The sequence below is a fragment of the Zootoca vivipara genome, chromosome 4 (genome assembly GCF_963506605.1).
Source record: "Zootoca vivipara chromosome 4, rZooViv1.1, whole genome shotgun sequence".
Classification (NCBI taxonomy): Eukaryota; Metazoa; Chordata; class Lepidosauria; order Squamata; family Lacertidae; genus Zootoca; species Zootoca vivipara.
The window spans coordinates 43,164,942-43,191,716 of record NC_083279.1 but is presented as its reverse complement, the minus strand read 5'-3'; the positions used below and the strand labels follow the sequence as shown (position 1 = coordinate 43,191,716).

The window sequence follows — 26,775 nt, the reverse complement described above, 5'->3', positions numbered from 1 at the left end:
AATTTTGTTTGTCTGTACGGTTGCTGAGCTGTATCAGTGGAAGAGTTGGAGAGAGTTTAAAATAAGTGTGGTAAATATTTGATACTTTTTCTTTTAACTCTCCTAAAGCCAGCTTTTCTAAGACCAGTTAGCTAAATCATTAGGCAGTTCTGCATAACAAGGTGGGTTTTTTTAGCCCAACTGGGCAACTTACAGCACAATCCTATGCATCCTAGCAGTTTGAAAGCATGTCAAAGTGCAAGTAGATAAATAGGTACCGCTACAGCGGGAAGGTAAATGGCATTTCTGTGTGCTGCTCTGGTTCGCCAGAAGTGGCTTTGTCATGCTGGCCACATGACCCAGAAGCTGTATGCTGGCTCCCTTGGCCAATAACACGAGATGAGTGCCACAACCCCAGAGTCGGTCACAACTGTACCTAATGGTCAGGGGTCCCTTTACCTTTATGCATGCTTATCCTTAAGTAACTCCCATTGTGCTCAATCAGATTCACTCCCATGTAAATATGCATAGGAATGCAGCCTTAAGATCTAGTTTGCTTGGAGGCAGCCAGAAAAGCAAGTTGAAAATGGGCAAAGCTGCTTAGACCTGAACCCACCAATATTTGTACTTGAAAAAGGGTGCGAGGAAGTGGCTAAACCACTGACATTTAGAAAAGAAGTGACAACTTCAGGAAGCCTGAGAGAGCTGAAGTAAGTCTGCCTTTTAGTCTATACCCCAACACAAAAACAAAAGTTAACATATGGAATTATGAAACTGCTGCATATTGAGTTAGACTATTGTTTTGTCTAGTCCAGTATTATATATTCTGGCATGTAGTGGCTCTCTTTCAGAGCCTTTTCCACCTAGCTAGGCTTTTAACAGGAGGTCAAGGGCCACTTGCATGTAACCACAGCATCTACAGCTCCAAAAGCTGGTGATACAGCTACAGCAGACGTTGGGAAATTTTGCCTTATCAAAGTTGTCCACATATACACTTTCCCCAACATGAATTGTGCCTAGCTCAGCACCAGTGAACTGTTTATTGGAACTTCCAATCCCAGTGCCCACCTAATAAATGTGAAAAGAACAGTTAGGTGAGATAAGGTACCTGAAGTTGTGAAACTTGTATAGAATCTAAAAGCCATTGCACAAAATGTACTATACATAAATTTACGCAAGATTCGATTGAGGAAATAGTGGTTCAGGGTTCATTAATAAAATTAGAGGACATTTATATAATTTTTAGTTTTTTAAAAAATAGGGAAAGAAATGAAGATTCGTATTGCATACAAGCATATTATAAAACAGGAATTGAGAAGTAGTGATATTATTTGAATACGATTTCTGTTATTCCTAATCATTGGTCATGTTGGCTGTGGCTGAAGCGCAACGGAATATGGAGGGTGACAGTTTCCCCATCTCTGTTCTAAAGAAACATATAATTATGGGAATAGCCCTGCATAGTACACTATCCTATTGATTATAAGTTCCAAGTAATCACAGAGAAGCATTGGGAATCTGGAGTTGGTTTCAATCTACTCAGTCAGCAACCAGCAGTTTTTATGCTTTTCATGCATGAGTGCTTAGCACTGAAAATTGGAAGCTTCAGTATTAACACAGAACACAATTCATATATTTCGGCAAAAGCTAAAGTTTTGCTTAGTGTATTAAGCTGTCATAACTATGCTCTCTCCTCACTAACCACAAACTATAGCCAAGGTTTAGTTGTGGTTTAGCTTTCTGATCAGTTGTACCTGTGTAATACACAACTTGGTTGCATTCAAGTGTTACATTTCACACAGAACATTACATTTACATTTCAATATGTATGCCCTGAAAATATGTATAAAGAAGCCCTCCATTTGTAGTTTGCTGAAAATATTCGTTTTGTTACTGACCAACCTGTTTGTCACACCACACTACCTGTTCTGGTTTGTGTCTGGTGCAAAGATTAACAAAATACAGGGCAGCCTACTAAGCTTCCTCTCTTCATAAATGGTCAACATGGTGTTATGAGTTTGCAGGGGGCGGGGGAGTAGGCGGTATGCTGACACCCTTCTAACCCCTGGATCCAGCAAGTGTTAAAATATAGGCAAGGCTAGCTTCCTGATGAGGTTAGAAGGACAATGTCAGAGTTGAGGGCAGAGAGTTTGCAGTGAGGTGAGCTAGAAGCGAATGGAGTAGGATGGAGAAAGAGTCAGAATGATGTTTGATTTCTCTCTGAATTCTAAGCTGCAGCCATGGAAGAAGAAAAGCCCTCTTGAGGTGTTAATTTTGTGAATTCCTCCACTGTAGGCTCAGGATGTGTGTTTGTGTGTGTGTGTAAATAAATCATATATCAAAAAGACAGCAGTGTCTCTGCTTTGCTTCATTCCAAAGGAAACATGAACCCTGGGTAAGTGCTTGAGACCCATGAAATATTGCACCACTCAGAGATTGGGGTGGAGTGCAAAAATGTTATTGTTCTCTGGGTTTAAATAAAGTACTAAAACTGTAATGATATAATCAAAAACGACCTTACCATTAGGCAAGATGAAGTGGCTGCCTTAGGTAGCAAATTATGGGTGCTATTAAAGAGTGGTTTATTTGTATAATGTTGCTACTTGAACTTTCTGCCTCAGGTACCAATTGTCTGTGTTCAGTCTTGAAGATCCAACACTCCTATTTGTTTCTTTCAGTTAATCTTAGCGATGCCTTGATTTAATGTTGACTAGTTTGCCCTCAGACACATTTTCTTATGGAAATTGAAATAAAATACTGAGTAGAATTTATTTATCAAGAAATGAGTTACAGCTGAGAGGATTTTTATTTGTGTTACATTAGTCTTTTAAATCTGACCAAGATTTTAATCTTATTGTAATTGAGACCATTTTCTTTTAATCACACTTATTTAGGCATCTTTAAGATTATAGAAGCCAAAGGATGAGGGATTAATACTGTAGCATTTTTAGAAAGCAACAGGCTCGGCTAAAATATTTGTATATTTAAAAATCAGGCAAAAATTGTCATAGAAAGGTAAGTTAGTTGAGAAAACCTGGGTTATTTTATTTGATATTAGACAATTGTAATATTTTGCTTCTCACTGGCTTCCTGGATAGAAATCATTGGTCACTCCTTGAATGGGAAAAGTGGTCTGATAATGAATTCTGTGCCACTTAAAATCTGATTGGTTGAATGAGTGGTAGGCTGGCTGGAACATAAAAATGCCAGTTCTACCACTGTCCAAGAATGGGCCAGAAGAGGAAGAAGCTGAAGGAGAAGACTGAAGTGTGAAGGCTGGTGGTGAGGCAGGTTGAGGCTAAGGAAAATCTGGAAGTATAATCTGCCTCAAAAGGGCCAGATAACTGGTTTAAGCCAAAGGCTGGCAGAGCCTCCATCAAACTGTGGAGACTGTGAGCAGTGAGGGAGAGATCAGCAAGGAGCTTCTGGAGCTGAGCCCTCCCCCAGCCCTTTTTCTTCCTCCATACAGGAGAGGGGCCAGTCTGACTGGCACAGGTGGTGTCTCTGCTTGCCTCCCTCTCATCCCTCTCACATAAAGACAGTAGAATCTGATTTGTGTCTATTGGAACTTCCTAGCTCCCTGAGAATGCTCCAACTACTGCACAATTGCGCTCATTTCACACGCTAGCAAGGTTATGCCTAAAATCCTGCAAGGCAGGCTTAAGCAGTATGTGGACCGAGAACTCCCAGAAGTGCAAGCTGGATTTCTAAGGGGCAGAGGAACCAGAGACCAAATTGCAAACATGCGCTGGATTATGGAGAAAGCTAGAGTGTTCCAGAAAAACATCTACTTCTGCTTCATTGACTATGCAAAAGCATTTGACTGTGTCGACCACAGCAAACTATGGGAGTGCCTGATCACCTCATCTGTCTCCTGAGAAATCTCTATGTGGGACAAGAAGCTACAGTTAGAACTGGATATGGAACAACTGATTGGTTCAAAATTGGGAAAGGAGTACGACAAGGCTGTATATTGTCTCCCTGCTTATTTAACTTATATGCAGAATTCTTCATGCAAAAGGCTGGACTGGATGAATCCCAAGGCGGAATTAAGATTGCCGGAAGAAATATCAACAACCTCAGATATGCTGATGACACAACCTTGATGGCAGAAAGTGAGGAGGAATTAAAGAACCTTTTATTGAGCGTGAAAGAGGAGAGCGCAAAATATGGTCTGAAGCTCAACATCAAAAAACTAAGATCATGGCCACTGGTCCCATCACCTCCTGGCAAATAGAAGGGGAAGAAATGGAGGCAGTGATAGATTTTACTTTCTTGGGTTCCATGATCACTGCAGATGGTGACAGCAGTCACGAAATTAAAAGACGTCTGTTTCTTTGGAGAAAAGCAATGACAAACCTGGACAGCATCTTAAAAAGCAGAGACCACCTTGCCGACAAAGGTCCGTATAGTTAAAGCTATGGTTTTCCCAGTAGTGATGTATGGAAGTGAGAGCTGGACCATAAAGAAGGCTAATCGCCGAAGAATTTATGCTTTTGAATTATGGTGCTGGAGGAGACTCGAGAGTCCCATGGACTGCAAGAAGATCAAACCTATCCATTCTGAAGGAAATCAGTCCTGAGTTCTCACTGGAAGGACAGATCCTGGAGCTGAGGCTCCAATACTTTAGCCACCTCATGAGAAGAGGAGACTCCCTGGAAAAGACCCTGATGTTGGGAAAGATGGAGGGCACAAGGAGAAGGGGACAACAGAGGATGAGATGGTTGGACAGTGTTCTTGAAGCTACCAACATGAGTCTGACCAAACTGCGGAAGGCAGTGGAAGACAGGAGTGCCTGGCGTGCTCTGGTCCATGAGGTCACGAAGAGTCGGACACGACTAAACGACTACAACAACAAAGCTCCCTGAGGATGTGGTGGCAAAAAGATCCTTTAATAAAGATGTGGTATTAAGCTGCAATCCTAACTCCACTTACCTGGGAGCAAATGCCATTGAATTCAATGGGACTTGCTTCTTGGTAGACCTGGTTATGTGAGGTTATGTGAGGTATTCTGTCTTACTCCTTGGCAGGAAATATGTTCTAGTGGAAGCACAGTTAAGTCCAAGGTATGCTAAAAAAATTTTTGTCCAAAATAGTCATTAAAATCTCCCTCCGTTTATTTCAACTGAACAGTGTTCTCTTCCTGACAAACGTCTGTGACAGCTCTGCCTTTTGTGGCTAAGATTTTCAAAATACGATTTTGTAAATGTATGTTCTACCATCCTTCATGCCAAAATATGAATAATATGTATTCTTTTTTATATAAATAACCAGAAACTTACAAAAATGGGAACATCTGAAAACCCACCTTAATTCACACAGAATGCAATACTGGTCTTATCTATTCTTTTATCCCATGATTACTTAATAACATTTGCTCAAGGGCTTATATATATTTATCGGGTCAATTTTTATACCCCATAATCAAATCAATATACCTATGCAGTGTATAAAATTTAAAACCAATACAGAATAAAATGAACAAATCCATACAGAAAACAGAATAAAATGCAGCATGCTCACATGAGTTCACAGAAATACAATACAGGCCACCTTCAAGAGGAGGCTTGCTATAACAACAAATTTTTAAGGTGATGCCTAAAACACATTACAGAATGTGTCAGTCTAATCTCAGTGGGCAAAGAGTTCCATGAGTTCAGTGCCACAACACTGAATGCACTATTTCTAGTTGATAATAACAAGGAATGGCAAATTGTGAGTCAGTTGCAGGTCATAAAGGTCAGGCAAGGGTATAAAAAAGTGAGGTGGTTATTTAAATATAAGTTGCTTTATACCGTAGTAGTAGTAACTTGGCCCAGCAGCAAATTGTCAACCAGACATTTCAAATGGTTGCAATAAAAAGTCATTGACCAACTATGGGTGAGGTTCATAAACAGAAGGCGCTTTTTCCCATTTTCTCTTACTACTGCAGCCCTACACCCCATGTCACTCTATTCCAGAGTGACCCCCAGTGTGAAAAAAGCATTTTTAGGAATGAAGAAGCTCCAGGAGAAATGGAAATAAATGGTCCCATTTTATGAAATGAAGTCTCACTGAGAATCAAAATTGCTCAGACTGATATGTGAAGAACTGAATTATGTGTGCTTAGGGCAATGCCATGGGCTAAATTATCTTTTGATCCATTTTATCTTGGAACACGGAACTGTATGTTCCCAAACAATGTCTCTTTTACTTACATGACTGTAAACCTTTGTCATTTGTCACATGTTTTAACAGCTCATTTTGCTTAAAGTTGCTGGAATAATTGGTTTATGGCAGTGTGTTAGCTGAGTAGTCTTGTGTCTAACACCTGAAAGTCTTAAAAGTGGATCTAATGCCAGGAATTTGAAAGGGATGTGTGGTGTAGTGGTTAATAGCGGTAGGCTCGTAATCCTCCACATGCAGCTGCTGGGTGACCTTGGGCTAGTCACACTTCTCTGAAGTCTCTCAGCCCTACTCACCTCACAGGGTGTCTGTTGTGGGGGAGGAAGGGAAAGGAGATTGTTAGCTGCTTTGAGACTCCTTCGGGTAGTGATAAAGCGGGATATCAAATCCAAACTCTTCTTCTTCTTTGTTTATGAATGATTAAAAATGCACCACATCAATGAGGATGTTCAAAGTTTACAAAAATGGAAGTTCACTATGTAACAATTCGATCATTTTACATCTTAGTCTTATAATGCACTTAAGACTTTATATTAAATTGTAAGTACACACATATTAATTTTCCCCATGTGATGCATTAATGAAAACAAGTGAAATCTAACTTATTGAAGTTCATAAGTAGTCCTTAGTCATGATAAGATTCTAAATTAAAGACAGTATTATAATTTACAGTAACTAAGCCTTCTCATGAAGTTTTCTAAATCCCAATATTGCTTTTGTTTGGGACAGGGAGGGGGGGGACAGGTGATTCCCCCCTTTTTAAAGTGGTATATTTTTAATATACTGTGCTAGAAATATTCAGAAATTGTGGAACACTTTTCTGTTTTATTAATATGGTTATATTTCTGCCTTTATTTAAAATTAGATTTTGAAGTTTAAAACAATATAGAATATGATATATATGCATATTTGTGGAAAAATTGCTTCTGAATGTGTGATGGATTTCTGATAGGCCAGGTTTAAACAAAATGTCAGGATTGTGTTTCCTCCCCAGTTCTCATAAAGTTTAAAATTCATTGAATGCACATTCTACATATTTATTTACATGCATCTACCAATCCAAGCCAAATATGTATTCATTAAGCATATTTGCTTTGTTGGTGGAGAAGTTGGGGAAAACCCCCAGCAAATACCTTTATATTGATTGTGGCTTTTATCATTTTATGGCTTTTATATAGTTTTAATATTGCTTTTTCATTTTTATGATTTATGATGTTTTTATATGGTTGATGAAGTTCCTTTTGCCACATAAACAAAACTGCTAGGTAAGAGCCATAAATAAAGATTGATCAAGCAAGGTACTACCACTAGTTTTGTTACATAAAAGCTATTTTGTAAAATACCCAAAATGTGTATGTAATTAATTTAACAGTTGGGGGTAAAACTGATATGTCACTTTGGTTTATGCCTGTAATAAAACAGTATGTGATGTAAAATTGACAATCTTCCTTTCTCTCTCCCCCTTCCCAACTTTCCAACCGTTTTTTAAAGCCCTTCATTCCTTTGAAGGAATTGGAACAGTTTAACTACGATATACAAAAATTGCTTGAACCACTGGAGGCTGAAATTCAGCAGGGGGTGAATCTGAAAGAGGAAGACTTCAATAAAGATATGGTAAATTGGTTGTGATGGGAGTATGAATAAAATGGAAATGGAATAAGTGCTGGAGTAAAAATTAGAAACCTCTACGTTTGCATATGACTCTTTAGACAGGTTAAACACACAATCATTCTGTTTAGCTGCTATAAAATTATACTGCAGCGTTTACTGTTTGTAGCATTGTCATCAAAATGTTCTGGTAATATATACAATGTTAACTTTCATAGAATAATACTTGCTTATTCCTTCAGAATAATTACAGTCATACCTCCGTCTACGACCACAATTGGTTCCGGGCAGCCGTTTGCTCCCCGAATTTGTTGCTCCCTGAGGCACCCTTCTGCGTGTGTGTGAAGCGCCGATAGAGCTTCTGCGTATGCGTGAGCTGCGCAGATCGCTTATGCGCATCCGAGCGCCGCGGAACTTGGATGTAAACACTTCCGGGTCTGCGGTGGTCAGAAACTAAAGCGGTCACAAACAGAGGCGGTCGCAAACCGAGGTTTGACTGTATCTGAAATAGAAGTGTATGTCTAGCACCAAGTTATAGATATGCTGGATCAATCTACAAATCTTTCATTTAACCTGATGCTGACTAAAGCAGAGGCAGGAAAAGTCAAGCTGTGGATGATGTCAACTATTCATTTTGTGTGTGGAGGTCCCCAAAACGACCCCTCAAATAACTCACACAATAGACAGAATTTTTGTTTAATGGTTTTTGGCATGAATTTGGACACAACTTTTATTGAAATAAAAATATCAAACAAGTGAGTGGTTGCGTAGGCATTGGTTCTCCAACTGTCACCTAAGGACAGAAACTCCCCTTGTCAACAAGGGGAAACTCTACAGGGAGAGACAGGGAGTTGGGTCCAATAGGCTCTCCCCTCTCCCCTCAGGCTCCCAGGGGCTCATGCGTGTTGCTGGTCCACTACCGGGGTTATGGACACGGCATAGAGCCCCTGTATTTCTGACTGGGCATTAACACAAGGGGCCAACACAGTCAACAGACCCCATATACAACCAATAACCAATGCCTAACCGCCAACCTTACAAGTTGTGACTATTTGCTAGGCAAAAACCAGATGGCACCAGCCAATCAGCCAAATAGAAAAATTCCTACCAGGCCCCTGAATACAAGCGACCCCATGAGAGGCACAGCAATGTCAACACAGAGGCCTAAAAACAGTGGAGGAAGGGTGGGGATCCAAAAACGCAGCCAAAGAGAAAGAGAAACCTCTCTCTTTGGCTTTTATACCAAGGGGGCTGACCCATCAAATTGCAACATCCAAATTTGTCCAGCCACAGCCGAGGACCTGTTCCACAGTGACCACTCATGCCCCCACCTTTGGAACTCAGGAGTGGTTTGTTAAGCCCCCACCGCAAATCGTGCTCACCATGATGGTGAACCCACATTATACTTTTCATATCCCTTTGTTTCTGATTTCAGTTATTTGAAATCCTTCTATAAAGGTGTTGAATATTGATGGAAAGGTGCAATATTTGTACTCATGACAAATTCTTAAATGATTAGGCACCTGTTGTTAATTTGTGGAAAGGGGAGTGAAATTGGTGTGGCTTTAGATAGCATAATTTTATAACTGCACAAATATTTGGTATCTTCAAATCATCACAACTTTGACATCATTCAATCTTCAACATCAAAATTAGTGAAAGCTCTGCAGCTAAGAAACAAAATTATATGTGCCTAGATAATGCAGTTTGCCAAATTTTCCCCAGGAAGCCTGTAATTCCAGGATTCACCAAAATACTGGAAATGTCTATTGCAAACATGAGGCGAACTCTTGTCTGTATTGTCAAATCTCTTACATTTGCTTTTTTTCTATGTATGTTATTGATTAATTTGTTAGTATTGTTAGATGTTACTAAAGTTATTAGTAAAGTTGAAATTTTCTGAAAAGCACAATGTCAAATTTATCTTCATGGATTTTTTGGGTGCAACACTCCATCTAAGAATTGGTTCAAGACTTGCACAGTCTCTCACCTGATACTAGTGAATCCTCAATATAAATCATTTCAAATATGTGGCTTATGTCACTGCTGCTTCCCATTGACACTTCTACTGTAGCTCTGAAGGATGAACATCCATATACAAGCTTTCAGTTCTTATTTCATAAGTAGAGGCTCGTGATATGAATATGGATAAAACTTGCATGAAACAATATATATCTATAGATGCAAATTTTGGCTGACTTTCAGCAGGAAGGCTACCCTGCAAGGAAAGTTAAATTAAGCTTTAAAGCAAAGGACAACAGATTTGGGACCAGATGGAAAAGGCCCAAGGATATTTCTCTTTTGTTTACTCTTCCCTCTTCCTTGACCCCCTGCCTCTGACATCTACCCTCTGCTGACTTTTTTGAGTTTAAGGCAGGCATCCCCAAACTTCGGCCCTCCAGATGTTTTGGACTACAATTCCCATCTTCCCCGACCACTGGTCCTGTTAGCTAGGGATCATGGGAGTTGTAGGCCAAAACATCTGGAGGGCCGCAGTTTGGGGATGCCTGGTTTAAGGACTTCTGCTTGCAGGGCCATTTCTTTTTCTTGTTAATGTATGAAACACCATGTATATTCATGGTGTATAAATGATGATGATGATGATGATGATGATGATAATTAGTAATAGCACAATATATTTTTTCAAGATTTTCAAGATTCAACAGGCTAAGCAGTCTTGCTTTATGTATATATACTGTATATTTGTAGAGAATGTGGTTTACATTAATTCTTTTTCTTTTCATTAAAAAAAAATCAGAGTGAAGATAATGAGGGTACTGTAAAAGAACTGCTTCAACGAGGAAATGTGCTTCACCAGACAATCACAGATGAAAGAAAAAGAGAGGAAATAAAAAGTAAACAGCACCTGTTGCAGACTAAGCATAATGCTCTCAAGGTAGAGAACATAACTAATAAATGCACAAATTCTCTGATCTTTTTAAAACATGTCAGTATTGTACAGGGATGGAGAGTTCAGCAGTCTCTACAGCTGAGGTTCTTTAGCATCTACCATAGCATCTTGCCCCCTCCACATAGATAGGGTCTTCCACAATGGTTTTCTAGTTGTTGTTTAAGAAAAAGAAGAACTGCTGCTGTCCATTCAGTGATATAGTTCATGTTCACATTTAATTAGCAGGTTCTATAAACACCCTGGGAGAGGAAGTGTTGTTTTTTCTTTTTGGCAAACAGAATCACACTGTGCACAACTGTGCGTGCTGTATAGATGCTATATAGATATATGACCTTGCTGCAGCATTCATAACAAGTAGTAGCCCTGCTACTTCTCTCATATTGAGGTACATACAGATGTTTCAATATTTAAAGAAAAGCCATAGAAGTCCTTGGTTATAATCAATCACATCATTATAGTCAAACCCCATTACAGCTTGGCAAGCGACTTTCGAAGCCAGTGACGGCCATTTTTGGTGCCCATAGAAGGGCAAAGCGACACCGGAAGTTACGTCGACGCAACTTCCGGTGTCACACGGCTGCCGGTCCCGGATTCTGCAGTCCGGGACTTGGAAGGTAAGACTCCAGGCATCCCCAAACTTTGGCCCTCCAGATGTTCTGGACTACAATTCCCATCACCCTGACCACTGGTCCTGTTAGCTAGGGATCATGGGAGTTGTGGGCCAAAACATCTGGAGGGCCGCAGTTTGGGGATGCCTGGAGTCTTACCTTCCAAGTAAGCCTGCCCTACTCCATCATCTGCTACTGATCACAAACGCAAGCCAGGATCAAAGCATAAGGACCAAGACAGTGACACCCGTTTTCCAAACTAATTTATCGATTTCATTGATTCAAGAGCTCTGTCACAAAACCCCACTCATACATGCTCTGCAAAGTTATAGTTACCAAAGGTAGTTTCTTTGTCTAACGAGATGGCCAGCCAGGTAGCACTGAGGTATGGATACAGCAGGCTGATGGCAGACTGCTCTTTGCGTGCTGCAGAGGTTTTCATCCCAAATTGTCTCTTGGATAAAACATGAAATAATATTATGGGTTGCCTGAACGGCTTGGGCAGGGGGAGAAGCTGACGGAACCTGCATGGCTGCGGAAGGTAGAATCACAATTAAACCATAGTTTAAGACAAACTGTGGCTTATTGCAACATGCAAACTAGGCCATAGTATGAGCTTGTTTTGCAGTTCTGATAATGTCTGCATTGTGAACAGGATCTGAGGTCTCAAAGAAGGAAAAAAGCTTTGGAGATTTCTCCTCAATGGTATCAGTATAAGAGGCAGGCTGATGATCTAATGAGCTGGCTGGATGACATTGAGAAAAAAATAGCAAGCTTACCAGACCCCCAAGATGAACAGAAGCTAAAGGTAATGCCATTTTAGAAGCAGTGTTACATATTATTTTATAATTGTAATTATTATATATATGTTCATATATGTGTCATTCTGTATGTAAATGTAATAAGATGTAGAGTTATAGTAGTTAAGTACTTAATATTATTATTTAAATGATTTAAGTAATGCTTGTTGAATTGCATATTCCTATCCTTGCAAATGTTACATTAAATAGATTTTAGAAAATTATAGGAAATAATACTTTACTTGTGTATACCAAGTGTACTCTGTTTAGAAACTTCCATTGCTTTATAGGGGAAAAAAATTAATTGATTCTGTATCTTTATTCCAGATGAGCAAATGACTTTTCGGTATATGGATGAACTCTTTTTTTCATGTTAGCACATTCATTTTCATCAGAACATAAACATACTTCATTGTCAAAATTCTAAAGATTTACTTATTTGTTGTCAAAGAATTGCCTCGTTTATTTTGCACCGTCTTCTTTTGCTTCATTCTACGTTGAGTTCTTTTCAGTATTAGAAAAACAATTAAAAACTCTAACCATGCAACTGACAATCACTATGGGTATTTAATATGTGGTTTCTGTACATTACAGCTATCTTTCCAATTACCTGTCAGACTGTGCTAGGGAGTATTAGACAGTTAATATATGGGCCCACATTACTATCCAGAATACACATGTCACTTAAATATCTAAAATCAATGACCCAATACTCACCTTTTGTTTTGTTTTTCCTGTCTAAATGTAAACAAAAATAAATAAAAATAAGTGTACTTTTTTTGTTTGTACCAATAAAGTTGGGAAAGATTCTACCGAAGTATTTTGCTAATTCTTAGGAGTTTATTATCTAGTTAGCTAATTGTCCTGGGCCCTGTATTGATTTTGCTCAATAGGAAATTGATCGAGAATTGGAGAAGAAGAAGGAAGAGCTGAATGCGGTACAGAGACAAGCTGATCGCTTGTCTAAGGATGGGGCTGCAAAAGCAGTGGAACCAACCCTGATACAGCTCAGCAAGCGCTGGCGAGATATTGAGAGCAAATTTGCTCAATTTCGAAGACTCAACTATGCACAAATTGTGAGTTGTTCCTGGCAAACATGTATGTTTGCAAATACTGCTACTAACAGAACCCTACTAACAATGAGAGTACCCACTGCTATGCCACTTGCCTAAAACAAAGTCTCTGGTCAGCAAATGTGGGCCCCTTTATTTTACCATACAATACAAGCCTCGTGGTACATGATTTGCCTGGATAATGCCCTAAAATTGAAAAAGCAAACAAACAAGCAAGTATAAACAGCAGAGATTCATTAGTATTCAACAAAAGTACATCTTAATTTTTGTTGCCTCATATTTTCCATAACATTACTAGTTTAAACCTGTCAGCGTGCCATACATTTATTTTGTTCAATAAACATGCGTGACTCAGAAATACGTATTTTCAACCTACCATCCCATGCAAAAACTAATTAGCTTTTATTTCCTCATGATGTACAATCTACACACCTAGGAACAGATTGGAGAATTTTTATTTCTACTTCTTATACATAACATAGTCTCTTTTCAGCTTAATAGGACAATTCATAATTTTTCTCAGTTTTTCACTAAACAATTCAAATGTTCTTTTTAATAACTTCTGGAGTAGGGAGAGTGCTTCCTGCTATTGGGAAATATGTCTTATCTGAAATTGTACTTTCAAATAAAGGATGCAATCAGGTTTGCTGGGTTAAGATTTTAGGTATTGAAAGAACTATAGTTCTGGTTTGTATATATGTATTACAAGAATAGCATTTCCTAATTAAAAAAGAAAACCTGATGAGAGCAACGTTATGTTCAGTGCATGAGAATTGTATTACATGCACCAATTCACTTAATCTCTGGCTCAATGTTTCATTTGTAAAACTAGTGAACAGACATTGCCTACCTCACAGGGATGTTGTGAGGACGTATTAATGTATATATGGCACTATGGAAGTTTCTCATGCTTTTGTGAAATCAGAAGCTAACTTTGGTTACAGAAAATATTTTTATAAAGTTTACACAAGTGATCTCATAAATGCAATCATATATTGAATATAGATGCCTTTCATTATTGTGGAAATTGCCCCCACTTGCTTAGCAGAGGGTGCTTTTTTACAGTGTATTTAGTGCACAATAAAATTATAGCTGCAGTAAAATTTGGGGGCTTCTTAAAAAAAAATACAGTTGCTATTAATCTGCTTGGTTATCCCAGTTACATCAGTTCAATGTTTGCTGTACAGGATTTTGGAAAGAGGCTACACCCTCAATTTTCTGCCCTTAGGTTTGTAGAGTATATTCCTCAGGTTTTCCATTTCTTGGTGAAACAGAAGCAAACAAATCTTCAGTGAAGTAGTTTCTTACTGTTTAGAGATGTATGTATAATGTAGTCAACCATGTATAGAAAGGAATGTGCAGAAAAACCGAAAAGAAATTCACATTCCATTATTTGGTATTCTGCTTAGGAGAATTGTTCTTAGAACAAAATGCAGAAATCAAGTAATTCTACAATTGGGGAAACAATTTTGCTGCAGTCCAGATAAACCAGTGTGTAGAGGAGAAAGATTTTGTATTGTGCCTAAAGATTCTTGCATTAGGAAGATACCTTTGGATCCAATCCTTTCCCTATGCAAATTAATACAGACTGCCCTAGCTATGCTTGGTGGTGAGATCAAAGTTCCATCTAGCTCAGTAATCCATTTCTGAAAACTTGCCAGTCTGCTGTTCTAGGGAAGTTGTGTTTTTAAGGGCAATATGGTGATAGCATTGCCTGTTTGTCCATAGCCTCTGGTATTTAGAAATACACTGCATTACTTTGCAGCATAAATAAAGCTCTTGTTTGCAGCCATGGTGTTTGGCTTGTCCTCACACACTTTAAAAGATCAAGGGCTCAACCTCAGCACATTCTATTTCACATAATCCATCATTTTGCTGCTCAATCAAGGAGAGTCCAAAAACAAACAACCTCATAAACTGTATTTTGTATTAGGATGTGCTTTTAAAAGAGCATACCAACATTCAAATGAATCCCAAACTGGCTCACAAACAGTAAATAACAATAATATGATAGAATAGATAATACGATACAATATGATAGAATAACATAATAGAATGTCACAAAAACAGCATAACATATAGAGCAATTAACAAATCATCCGTAAAACAATTACAATCTATAAAAATAAGCTAAACATCACAATTAAAGCAAAAGTCATATATGATTAACAAATCAATACAGCATTTATAATTTATATAAAGTAAACAAAGCACTGTTAGTTTCTAACCCACACAACACACCAAACTGCCACAACTCATGATCTCTCTCCATTCAGCTCATTTAAATACACATACACATAGTGCTCCTCAAGATTCCTGAGGCTGGAGGTGGGCAGAACAGGTGGAACCAATCACCCCATAATGACAAACAGAGCCTCTCTTCCCACAGTTCTTCCCTGTGGAAACCGCTCTCTTATGAAGGCTCCTAGGGCTGGAGGGTGGTACAAGGCAAGAGTCCATTACTTATATTTAGTCATCTAAACATGTTCTAAGGTATTATAAAAATGTGAATGTTGAAAAATACTGCACATTAAGGTAAGTCTACAGACTTTGTCATGTTCAACTGCAAGTTGTTCATAGGTGAATTAGTTTTAAGTCTGCCCTGGTTTTATCATTCCTTTAAAAATAAAAGCTAATACAGTACTTTTATAAGAGCACCTCCTGGGAATTGTTCTGCAAACGTATCACCATAGTACTTTTGCTTATCTGTTAGAAACCAGAAAGGATAATTTAACCAACCTATCCACTTTCAGCACAAGTTCACTATTATTGCTGGTGAAAGTATGTCAAGGACACATATTAAGCCTTTTTAATAGAAAAAAAAAGAAATATGTGCACAGTATTTACATAGGTATATAGCAAGCAACCAGATCTTCACACTCGGTTTCTATAGACACAGGTGTGCAGAAAATATAAGGAAAATGAGCAGTAATCAAGTAATCAAGTCACATCTGTTGGAAACAGTGCAATACAATTTATCTCTCCTCTTTCAAATTTGATGTGTTATTAAGCTACAAGAAAGAATTGGATGAATTTTGTTCCCTCCCAGCCATTCCATTTAGATCTGAATACTTTGCATCACTCTGCCAAAGTGAGGGTTTTAATTGTTTGGTGGTAGGTCTACAGTGTGTTCATACTTGCAAAGTGGTGTTATATGGCAGTGAGGGTTATGATAACACACTGAATTTAAATGTGTAGCTTTTCTACATCTGACTGAATATCTAAGCTGTTAAGGCTATGTAACACCCCCCCCCAATGCAATATTGTCTATTAATTCAGCACAAGATCACAGCAGTTATTTTCCTGCTCCAATGTTTTAATTTTTTATAATTGAGTATGTTATTTGGGCAAAGTGCCATGCAATTTTCACATTTCCTCCCAACATAATACAGCTTTCAGAATTGCTTTTAGCAACTGAATACAGTGCAGTTGGCTTAACAAAGATGCACTGGTGAATAGAAAGGATGAACAATTAACAGAAAGGGCTTCCCAGGGAGCTTAAAAAAAGGATTGTCACTTATTGTTTAGGTGTCTATTAAAGTTAGTGACTCTTTCAAAGTTAACAAGAGACTCACACGCCATGCATAAATTGAATAACAAGACAAAAGCCTGGAAACGATGCCTTGTGAGGAACGGCTTAGGGAGCTGGGTATGTTTAGCCTGGAGAAGGGAAGGTTAAGGGGTGATATGATAGCCATGTTCAAATATATAAAAGGATGTCATATAGAGGAGGGAGAAAGGTTGTTTTCTGCTGCTCCAGAGAAGCGGACACGGAGCAATGGATTCAAACTTCATGAAAGAAGATTCCACCTAAACATTAGGAAGAACCTCCTGACAGTAAGAGCTGTTCGGCAGTGGAATTTGCTACCAAGGAGTGTGGTGGAGTCTCCTTCTTTGGAGGTCTTTAAGCAGAGGCTTGACAGCCATATGTCAAGAATGCTTTGATGGTGTTTCCTGCTTGGCAGGGGGTTGGACTGGATGGCCCTTGTGGTCTCTTCCAACTCTATGATTCTATGAAATAAGGTTCCTGTAATTTTTTAGCAGCAATGAGCCCCTATAGCCTTCCTACCTTGTTATATTATCTCCTTGAGTGCAGTATTACAGCTGTAGTGGTGAGCACTAAACCATATTTATAGAAGGTTGTTTGGTTTCTTCATCGTCTTTTTCACTGATAGTAACTGAGTTACACAATATCTTGCCCCCACTCTTCTGTTGGTGAAAGTGTGGTTTCATTGCATTTCATAAAGGGCTTTTAATGTAATACAGTGAAAGCACTTTTGTTTCTGTTGGGTGCCAATTAGCTACCAGGCTATATGCAAGGTTCTGGTTCTGGTGTATAAAGTCATATACATCTTGGGATGAAGATACATGGGCGTAGGCAGGGGGGGCAGGAGGGGGCAGCTGCCCCCCCCCTAGAAGCAAAAATAATAATGTATTTTACAGACCATAACCAGCACTTTTCCCCTCCAAAAACTGAAGTGGAAAAGGCTTTGCTTTAGCAAGAGCAGCTAAGTCTCCGCTTGCTGGGGGGGGGGGACAGCAGTAACAAAAACACATCAAATAAATAAAGCAAAGTGGCTACCAGTAGTTAAGCAGTTAAGACAATGGAGCATATATCCCCAGGCAAGATTTGATAGCTGACCATTTCACCCTATTGTTCTTAAGTGGGACTTGTTAATGAGCATTCAGGAGCATTAAGAGTTCTATTGGCGATTTAATGAGGGTGCAGACTCAGAGGATTCAATTTGACTAAGGTGGCTCTGCAAGGCTAAAAGGAAGTGAATAAGAAAGGGGCGGGGCTGTAGCTTTGACAGACACAGTGATGTTTATAAAAAGCATTGATGTTCCAGTCTGCCCCTCCTCCTGCATCTGTATACTGTAAATCAGGGGTGGCCACCTCCCAAGAGACTCTGATCTACTCAGAGTTTAAAACTGGGGGTGATCTACCCCCTTTTGGGGGGGTTCAGGTCAAAGCTGTTGAGTTTTTTTAAAGGAAGGGAAGCCCTGTTTTTTTTGGGTTTAGGTCAAACTTGTTGAGCTTCTTTTAGGAGGGAGGGAGGCCCATTTTTGTTTAGGGCTTCAGGTCATAGTTCAATTTTTTTGAGGGAGGAGGAAAATTTTGGGTGAGCTTTTTTTAGGGGTGCCAGTGACCTACCAGTGATCTACCACAGACATCCAGTGATCTACTGGTAGATCACAATCTACCTGTTGGACGTGCCTGCTGTAAATCAAGCAGAGAGAAAGCTGCTTACAAGGCTCCTATACATGCAGAGTTCCAGCATCACAGCGTCACCCAGAGGCACCCACAAATATGAGTTATCCCTCTCTCTATTTCTTCCTTCCTTCCCTCCCTCTTCCATCCTTAATAAAATACGGGGGGGGGGCAGATAAGCCCCACATAGAAAGCCCATCAACATGGGGGGATGACTCTTTCAAATACGGTATTTACCAGTAATTGGGGGGGGGGAGGCACCTAGGCCTCTAGGAGTTGGCTGCTATGCCTAGGAGTAGGACAATTCAAGAAAGCAGAACGATGCATATGGTATTGTAATATATCAATAGAATCGTAGAATTGTAGTCGGAAGGGACCACAAGGGTCATCTAGTCCAACCCGCTGCAATGCAGGATTTTTTTCCTAAGGTGGGGCTTGAACCATGGTTGAAATATTATGCTGATATGCAGCAACGCCTCGGAGCTGTCGTAGCTGCGGCCATGCCTTGCCCCGCCCTCTCCCGCCCTTCCACCCCCTCTCGCCTGCCCGACCCTCCTGTCCTCTTGCTGCAGAGTTCCAGCATCACAGCGTCATCCAGAGACACCCACAAATATGAGTTATCTCTCTATGTCTTCCTTCCTTCCCTCCCTCTTCCATCCTTAATAAAATACGGGGGGGGCAGATAAGCCCCACATAGAAAGCCCATCAACATGGGGGGATGACTCTTTCAAATACGGTATTTACCAGTAATTGGGGGGGGGCACCTAGGCCTCTAGGAGTTGGATGCTATGCCTAGGAGTAGGACAATTCAAGAAAGCAGAATGATGCATATGTATGGTAATATATCAATAGAATCATAGAATTGTAGTCGGAAGGGACCACAAGGGTCATCTAGTCCAACCCCCTGCAATGCAGGATTTTTTTCCTAAGGTGGGGCTTGAACCATGGTTGAAATATTATGCTGATATGCAGCAACGCCTCGGAGCCGTCGTGGCTGCGGCCGTGTCTTGCCTCGCCCTCGCCCGCCCTGCCACCCCCTCTCGCCTGCCCGACCCTCCCGTCCTCTCCAGCCAAGCAGGGTAGCCGCCAACGCTACCAGCCCCAGAAGCACAAGGTGGCCGCTGCTGCCACCGCCACGATGTCATCAGGCCCGTTGGCCCTTTAGCCCCGCCCACTTTGTGGCCCCTCCCCTTCTGTGCCTTGGCCCCGCCCCTGAACGACCATGGCTTCCCCCCCCCCTAGTTTTGATCCTGGCTACGCCCCTGTGAAGATATCTCAAAGATCGCCCCACCCCTTATTTATATCCATTCAATCACAGTGCTCTGAGGTGAGAGCTTCTGACAGATACCATATTCACAGCTGTCAACTTACGGATTGGAAAATAAGGGATCAGCAGCCTCACCCAGCGCAGAAGCGACTTCCAGTGCCGGCTCTGCCCATGTCTGGGGCACCGGAAATTGCTTCTGCGCATGTCCAGACATGTGCAAAATCTACTTCCAGTGCCGGGCTGTCTGTGTCCGCTTGTCTGGGCACTGGACATGAGCAGGCGATTTCTGGCAGCACTCAGCAAGTGAGCGAGCAGCCAGCTGCCGAGCAAGGCGTTTTACCGGGTGGTGGCTGGGCGCTCACGGGGGGGGGCACAGAGTGGAGCCTCCCTGGCCAGCAGGGAGGGAGAGGAGCTGCTTTGAAATCCGGGAAATTTACTGGATATCTACAATCCGGGATAGTAGCGGGAAACGGATTGAAATAAGGGGGTTTCCCACGAAAAACGGGAGGGTTGACAGCTATGACCATCTTATTAGGAGGTCCATTCTCCAGCTCAGCTGGCTAGAGTGTGGTGCTGATAACACCAAGGTTGCAGGTTCAATCCCCATATGGGACAGCTGCACAGTCCTGGACTAGATGATTCTCATTCTTTCAGATCTACAATTCTATGATTCTGCACATTATAGGAATCAGGCCTTTAGTGTTGTGGCACCAGCCCTTTGGAACGCCTTCCCCTTAAATATCAGACAGGAGCCATCTCAGTTGCCTTTTTTGTGCCTTCAGGAGATATTATTCTTTCAACAAGCCTTTTACGTTGAGATCTTGCCCTGTCTGCATCTGTATTGGAATTGCTTTTAAGATGTTTTCATTGTTTTATCGCTTGTTGCTTGTCACCCTAGGCTTCTTTTGGAGGAAAGCCAGGATATAGATTTAATAAATAAATAAAGGTTCTTTTGTACACATAATGGGCACTGTAGATGGGCAATTCAGCCTATTTCAAGTCCACGGCATTTTCACCTCTTTTCTCACTTAAAACTCTATCACATCCCATCCATATTAATCTGTTAAAAATAAACAATCCATACAAACTATCACATTCAGATATTCATTTAAAAGAATGTTTTCCCCTCAAACTGCACATTTCTCATTGTACTTTCGATGCAATTTTTAAACCAAGAATTGCACTGGAATGTTTGGGAAATATGGTGGATGAGCAAATATGATGTGTGAAATATGGGGGATAAGTGAATTTCAATCTGAACATTAGTTCTGGAGGTACAGATCATATCAATTCACAGTGTAACTCTCTGAGATCAAATTCTTCAAGCATTCTTACTGGAAATGGCTTCCTTTTATCAGAAAGAGTAATAGGATTTGAAGGGCATTCCACATAAGATCCATCACACAGTAATTTATAATTAGCTGAAACCATTTAAAGCAATTTCAGTGTTATATGTTAAGAATGACTACTCTGAATATTTGCTATGCTGCTGCTTCTACTAATACTAAATTAAAATAATAAAGCTAAGCATTAGAAATGCGTATTTTCATTTGTTTCTTAAAGTAAAAAATAATAATACAATGATAGAATACCTTTAACAGCTGCATATGCATTTGCGAATGCTAGCAATAATTGTTACTTGTTTCTAAGAGAAATAGTTTAAGTCTGAGTGAAAATAATTTTATTGCATACGACCTAAATATGGTTCAGATATATGCTTCATGGAAAGCTATATACACTTACCTATCAAACCTACCTCATACAGGATATTAAAATATGGCATGACTATCAGGATCTGCTGGGTGGTGGGCTAGAACTGCAGTCCAAATGGACATGGAATACACCCTGTGGAGAGGAATTCTGCATTTCAATCAGCTACTGAAGGTCACAAGCAGGCTGTCTGGAGTAAACTTGTAATTTATATATCAACTTAGGTAGCAGTTGGGACATGTCAGGGAGTGAGGTAATATCATGGTTTTTGTTTTTGTTTTACTCTTAATTGCAAATATTGTGCTAGGAAGCACAAGAAAATAAAATGAAAATTCACTTTTATCATAGAATATTTCATGGAAAGCTTGACGTTTACATCTTCCTACCCTATATATATCGGGTGGAACAGACCAATATTTAAATACCATTAAATACATGTTTTCTCCATCTCCAAATATTCTTTACTTAAAAAAAAACCACACACCAAGATTTAGATGGGGGGAGGGAATAAACTCTGAAAAATCTCCTCTGCAAAATTGATGTTTAAACAAATGCTTATGTTTCATTAAAAGTAAATGGAGATAAGCAAAATAACATGTTGCTGCAAAAAGGCAGATAAAAAAAGGAATATATGAGAGAGAGAGAGAGTTGACTATGGGGGAAGGGCAGAGTTCTTACTGTGGAACACTAATAGTCTTTATGAATCCTTGACATGCCCCTTTCCAAGATGATGCAGATACATTTCAATGTTCTGATGCTAAAAACTGCATTACAGGTTATCAGACAAAACTGCTTTGCAAATATTGGCTACAGCCTGTGGTTAGTGTGGAGCCAGCTTAAACACAAGTCCTTATTTGGGCAACATGATGTGGTCTAGCAAGAAAAAGAACGAAGGAGCAAAACAGTTACAATCTCCTCTACAGGAGGTTGAATTCCCACGCAGTCGTGGTAAGCCATAGTTTGGCTTATAAGGTCATGCAAACCAGGTCACTGTGTTGTATTTATTTCATAATTGTATAATGTTGTGTGTTACTGTTTGAAAGCAGCATCTTACTAATTTACATGTAATGGCTGGAAAGTCCTCCTCTTGTACAGCCTGATACAGTGTGAGTACTGAGGAAATGAAATGAATGCAAGGATAAAACTGGTTTTCTAAATAAAATATGTTTTTCTTTGTAATTGGAAATCAACTAATGTATCATATACTGGGCAACTTCTAAATTTATGTTCATATAGTTACAAAGCCCTCATTTGAGTGGGGGGGATTCATTTTTGAAGGCCAATCCAGAAAGACCTATATATACCTCAAATCACCTTTATGTTTTTCATAAAATTAATGCAAAATTTATATACATTCAATATGGAGCAAACCTTAGCTGTTCTGGAGACTTAGAATTTGTCTTCATTCAAGTGGGACAATCTCATAGTTCACTCTGGCATAGCAAGCAGTGCATGAAAAAGGCATTTATATCAAGCCTAAATAAATAGTGTAAATTCCCTGGAGAAGAATTTCTCTTTTGGTGTTAAGAAATCCAATATTTATTTAGTTTTTCATGCTGTTCCATACTACCTGGAATTAACACTTAATGTTTAAGAATTTCAGGTATTATAGTTCTGGGTGTATAGTTGACATATTTTGGAGCCTTAAGGAAATATTCCAAAATTTGTGAAACACTTCCTCATATGTTGTCCAGCTCTCTTGCACTTTTGAGACCAACTCTTATTTTGCTTCTCACTATACTGAGATGAAAGTAAACTATTACTTCTCCACAACCATCTTTGCATTTTCAGAATGAAGTTTGATCTTCCTTAATCTTTCCATAGGCCTCTCAATACTACTTTGAGAGAATAAATCAGTTTAAAAAGGCAAACTGGATATCAGCATCTGTGAAACAAGTATAAAAATTCTGCAGCTCGGGGCATCCCAGAAGTGAACAGGATTGTATCAATTGCTGCCATTCTGCTTGTACAACAGAATTCCACTTGTACAGTGGTACCTCAGGTTATAGACGCTTCAGGTTCAGACTCCATTAACCTAGAAATAGTACCTCGGGTTAATAACTTTGCTTCAGGATGAGAACAGAAATCGTGCGGCGGCAGCAGTGGGAGGCCCCATTAGCTAAGTGGTACCTCAGGTTAAGAACAGTTTCAGGTTAAGAATGGACCTCCAGAACGAATTATGTTCTTAACCTGAGGTGTTGTTGTTGTTTAGTCATTTAGTCATGTCTGACTCTTTGTGACCCCATGGACCAGAGCACGCCATGCACTCCTGTCTTCCACTGCCTCCCGCAGTTTGGTCAAACTCACGTTGGTAGCTTCGAGAACACTGTCCAACCATCTTGTCCTCTGTGACGTCCCCTTCTCCTGGTGCCCTCAAATCTTTCCCAACATCCCAACGGTCTTTTCCAGGGAGTCTTCTCATGATGTGGCCAAAATATTGGAGCCTCAGCTTCATGATCTGTCCTTCCAGTGGTACCACTGTACAATGGAAACACCTGCCCCTATTCCCTCCAGCCTCCTGCACACCTTGAAAATCTGCTCCAGAACATTGGAGGATGCCTGAAAAGAGGAGAGGAGAGGAGAGGAAAGTTCTGTTGTGTGAGTGGAATGCTGCTCATACAGCATTGGATACAATCACATATACATTAAGATACTATGCTATAGCGTTCTGCATTTTCTCAGAGCCAGTTCCTTTGTTACACATATATGGAAAAGAGAAGCACCTCTGCAGGTAGCTGGGCATGTGGATACCCCCTCTCATGAGACCTGTGAGCTTTGATGCTTACCTAGTGCTCATAGATCTCACAGGTAAGACTGTTCAGTCATACTTCATATACAATCATGCCTCTGGATACGAATGATGCGGGTTGCGTACAACACAGGTTACGAACATGCCAAACCCGGAAGTAACAGAATGGGTTACTTCCGGGTTCAGCGGTTCGCACATGCGCAGAAGCATCAAATGACGTCATGACCAGAAGTTCCAAATCACGACCAGCACGTGCGCAGAAGTGCAGGCACGGGTTGCGTACTGCTCATGTTGCGAATGGGGCTCCGGAACGGATCCCATTCGCAACCAGAGGTACTACTGTAATACAGTCTAAAAGTGGGGAGTAACCCAAGTAATTTGTGCTTCTTCTTTCCTCACTTATATGCCATTTTTGAGCTGGCGCTATGTAGTTTTTGGTACAGGGAAAACGAGATATAGAAAGAACTGTGTCTCACAAGATATGTTGATGTAAGCATGCAGTTAGTAATGTACAACACAGCAGTGGTTAAAAAACCAAGTGCTATTAGTGTTAAATGAGGGCAATAAAAAGATTGTACATAATCTGAATGATATTATCTCTCCTAATCTATGATGAGAGAATATAGTATGCTTTATACAATTTTTAAACAATAAATATTAACTGATATTTTCACTTGTAGTTTCAGATGTACCAATAGATTTATCAACATTCTGGAAATATTTCTATCTGGATGTAAAAAGCAAAAGTAGCTGTGTTGGTGCACAAGAAAAATTTGCACAATCCATACTTGGGCGATACCCTTATTAGGACTAACCAAAATGTCCCTAAATCAGGGCAAGCTTGACATTTTTGGTTGATTCTAATAAAGGTATTGCCCAACCATGAATTTTGGGCTATATTGATATGTACTTAATATTCCTGAGATATATCTCAGCACTGTGCAAAGCCTGCTATTTAGGACCTTTCACATTTACTGAGTTTTATAATAAATTCAGAAGAGAGTTTAGTTGATCAGAAAGATGTAATTAAACTTGCACAATGCACCCCTATATAACTTTTATACTGAAAATATTATTCCAATATTTTAGCATCTTGACGCAGACTGTGATTTGCAAAGCTTAAAATACTTGGGAATCTGCCTTGCATAGCACATTCATCCAATTTAAGATGACATGATTTAAGCAACTTCTGGAATGAGCATATGCTTATTTGGCTATCTGAAACTTCTTGCTTCCTTAGAAAGAGTTATGTGGGGTCCACCTTGGGATTTTGTTGAATACTTGCCCTAAGGTTGTTGTACTTATTTCAACAACTTAAAGTCAAGCTTGTTCTCTTAGACAATAGTTTAGCTATTGGGTAGTGGAATGGTGCCAATTTTTGCGTCACCACCCTTTTTAACATGCATTATTTTCCCATTGCATCCCTACAATGCCAGCTCAAGACATTTTGCTGCCTGGCTCAATTCAAATGTGGTCTTGGCTAAATCCAGTACCTTACTTCACAATTCAGACAATAATTTCTGCCTCTAACTCCTGCACTCATTGCACAGCCTAAATTTGATTTTATTGGCAGAACCAGCACCCCTACCCAGTTTCAGTGTTACCAAGGATTCTTGAATAATAATAAATTGTTTATGCTCCTAAAATCACTTTGAAGTTTCTGATTTACATTCAGGAGATGAAGGACTTCAGAGGAGTGTACACGGAGTGGTGTTCCCTGTGTTGTGGTGGGATGTGTGAGTCATGTATATGAGCTGAAAATTGGAAGTGGAGTAGGGCATCCTTAAACATCTGCTAGCCCAATGTTTCCAAAGTCAGTAGGGACACAAGTATCAATCCTAGCTAGGATTCACTACAAGAAACTCTGAATCTAACGTTCATGGGGAATGGACTGTTACAGCATTATAACAATAGGAAAACTGCCATCTAATGCATGATAAGAGATCCAATCCAATTTCTACATCCTGGCACTAGTTACTAAAACAGATTATGTTGCCTAACAAATGGCAGCAGACCTGATTGGAACTATGCACTTGCGTGATTTCCCCATCACTTAGTAATTTCTCCCTACTTTCCTGGTTTATATTGTCATCTACTTTATGCACCTAAAGGACCAAACAGAAACGGTATAAGATTATACGAAATAATGGCACAAGCTCATGGCTTAGCTGACCTTACCCTTGCCAACTGTTGTAGTTTTTTGTGTGTCTCCCACCTTATTATTTCCCTTTCCCAATTTTGCACTTTGACATGATGTTTGTAGCTGGCATTGTATTGTTATCAAAATCTTAAGAAAAAATATTGAAACATCAACAATGGGGTAAAGAGAGATGTGTGAACCAGTCTTTAATGTGTGGTCAGTGTGTAAAATTCAGTCCGTAGTTAAAATTTAGCAAAAATTCAAAATAATCTTAATCGTTAACACAAATTAATTTATGAATTCCATCTGAAAATCTTGAAATATAAACTCAGATAACTCAGATTTTGGAACTGGAGCTAATCATTGTGCTGAAAAACTTGGCACATCTACGTAGCACTTTCAGGAGAGCTTTCCAGGATAGGATTTCCCATCTAGCTTGTACGTTCTTTCTTTATAGATTTAAATGACTATGCTGCTAGAAAAAGTCTGCAGAAACCCCATACGCACCTACTCCTTTCACCTTTCACAGTCTCAGAACCATAGTCATTAATGT

General features: G+C 39.7%; 1 protein-coding gene across 11 annotated transcripts in view; it reads left to right on the top strand.

The window, feature by feature from the left end:
* The window catches only part of DMD (dystrophin), a 1,020,507-nt gene that overhangs the window by 460,087 nt on the left and 533,645 nt on the right, over positions 1–26,775 (top strand). For all 11 annotated transcript variants that reach the window (XM_035114377.2, XM_035114375.2, XM_035114388.2 and 8 more), the window contains 4 exons: positions 7,636–7,758; positions 10,511–10,648; positions 11,927–12,079; positions 12,965–13,147. In XM_035114377.2, the coding sequence (XP_034970268.2) occupies positions 7,636–7,758; positions 10,511–10,648; positions 11,927–12,079; positions 12,965–13,147 (597 nt within the window). The remainder of the gene's footprint in view (positions 1–7,635; positions 7,759–10,510; positions 10,649–11,926; positions 12,080–12,964; positions 13,148–26,775) is intronic.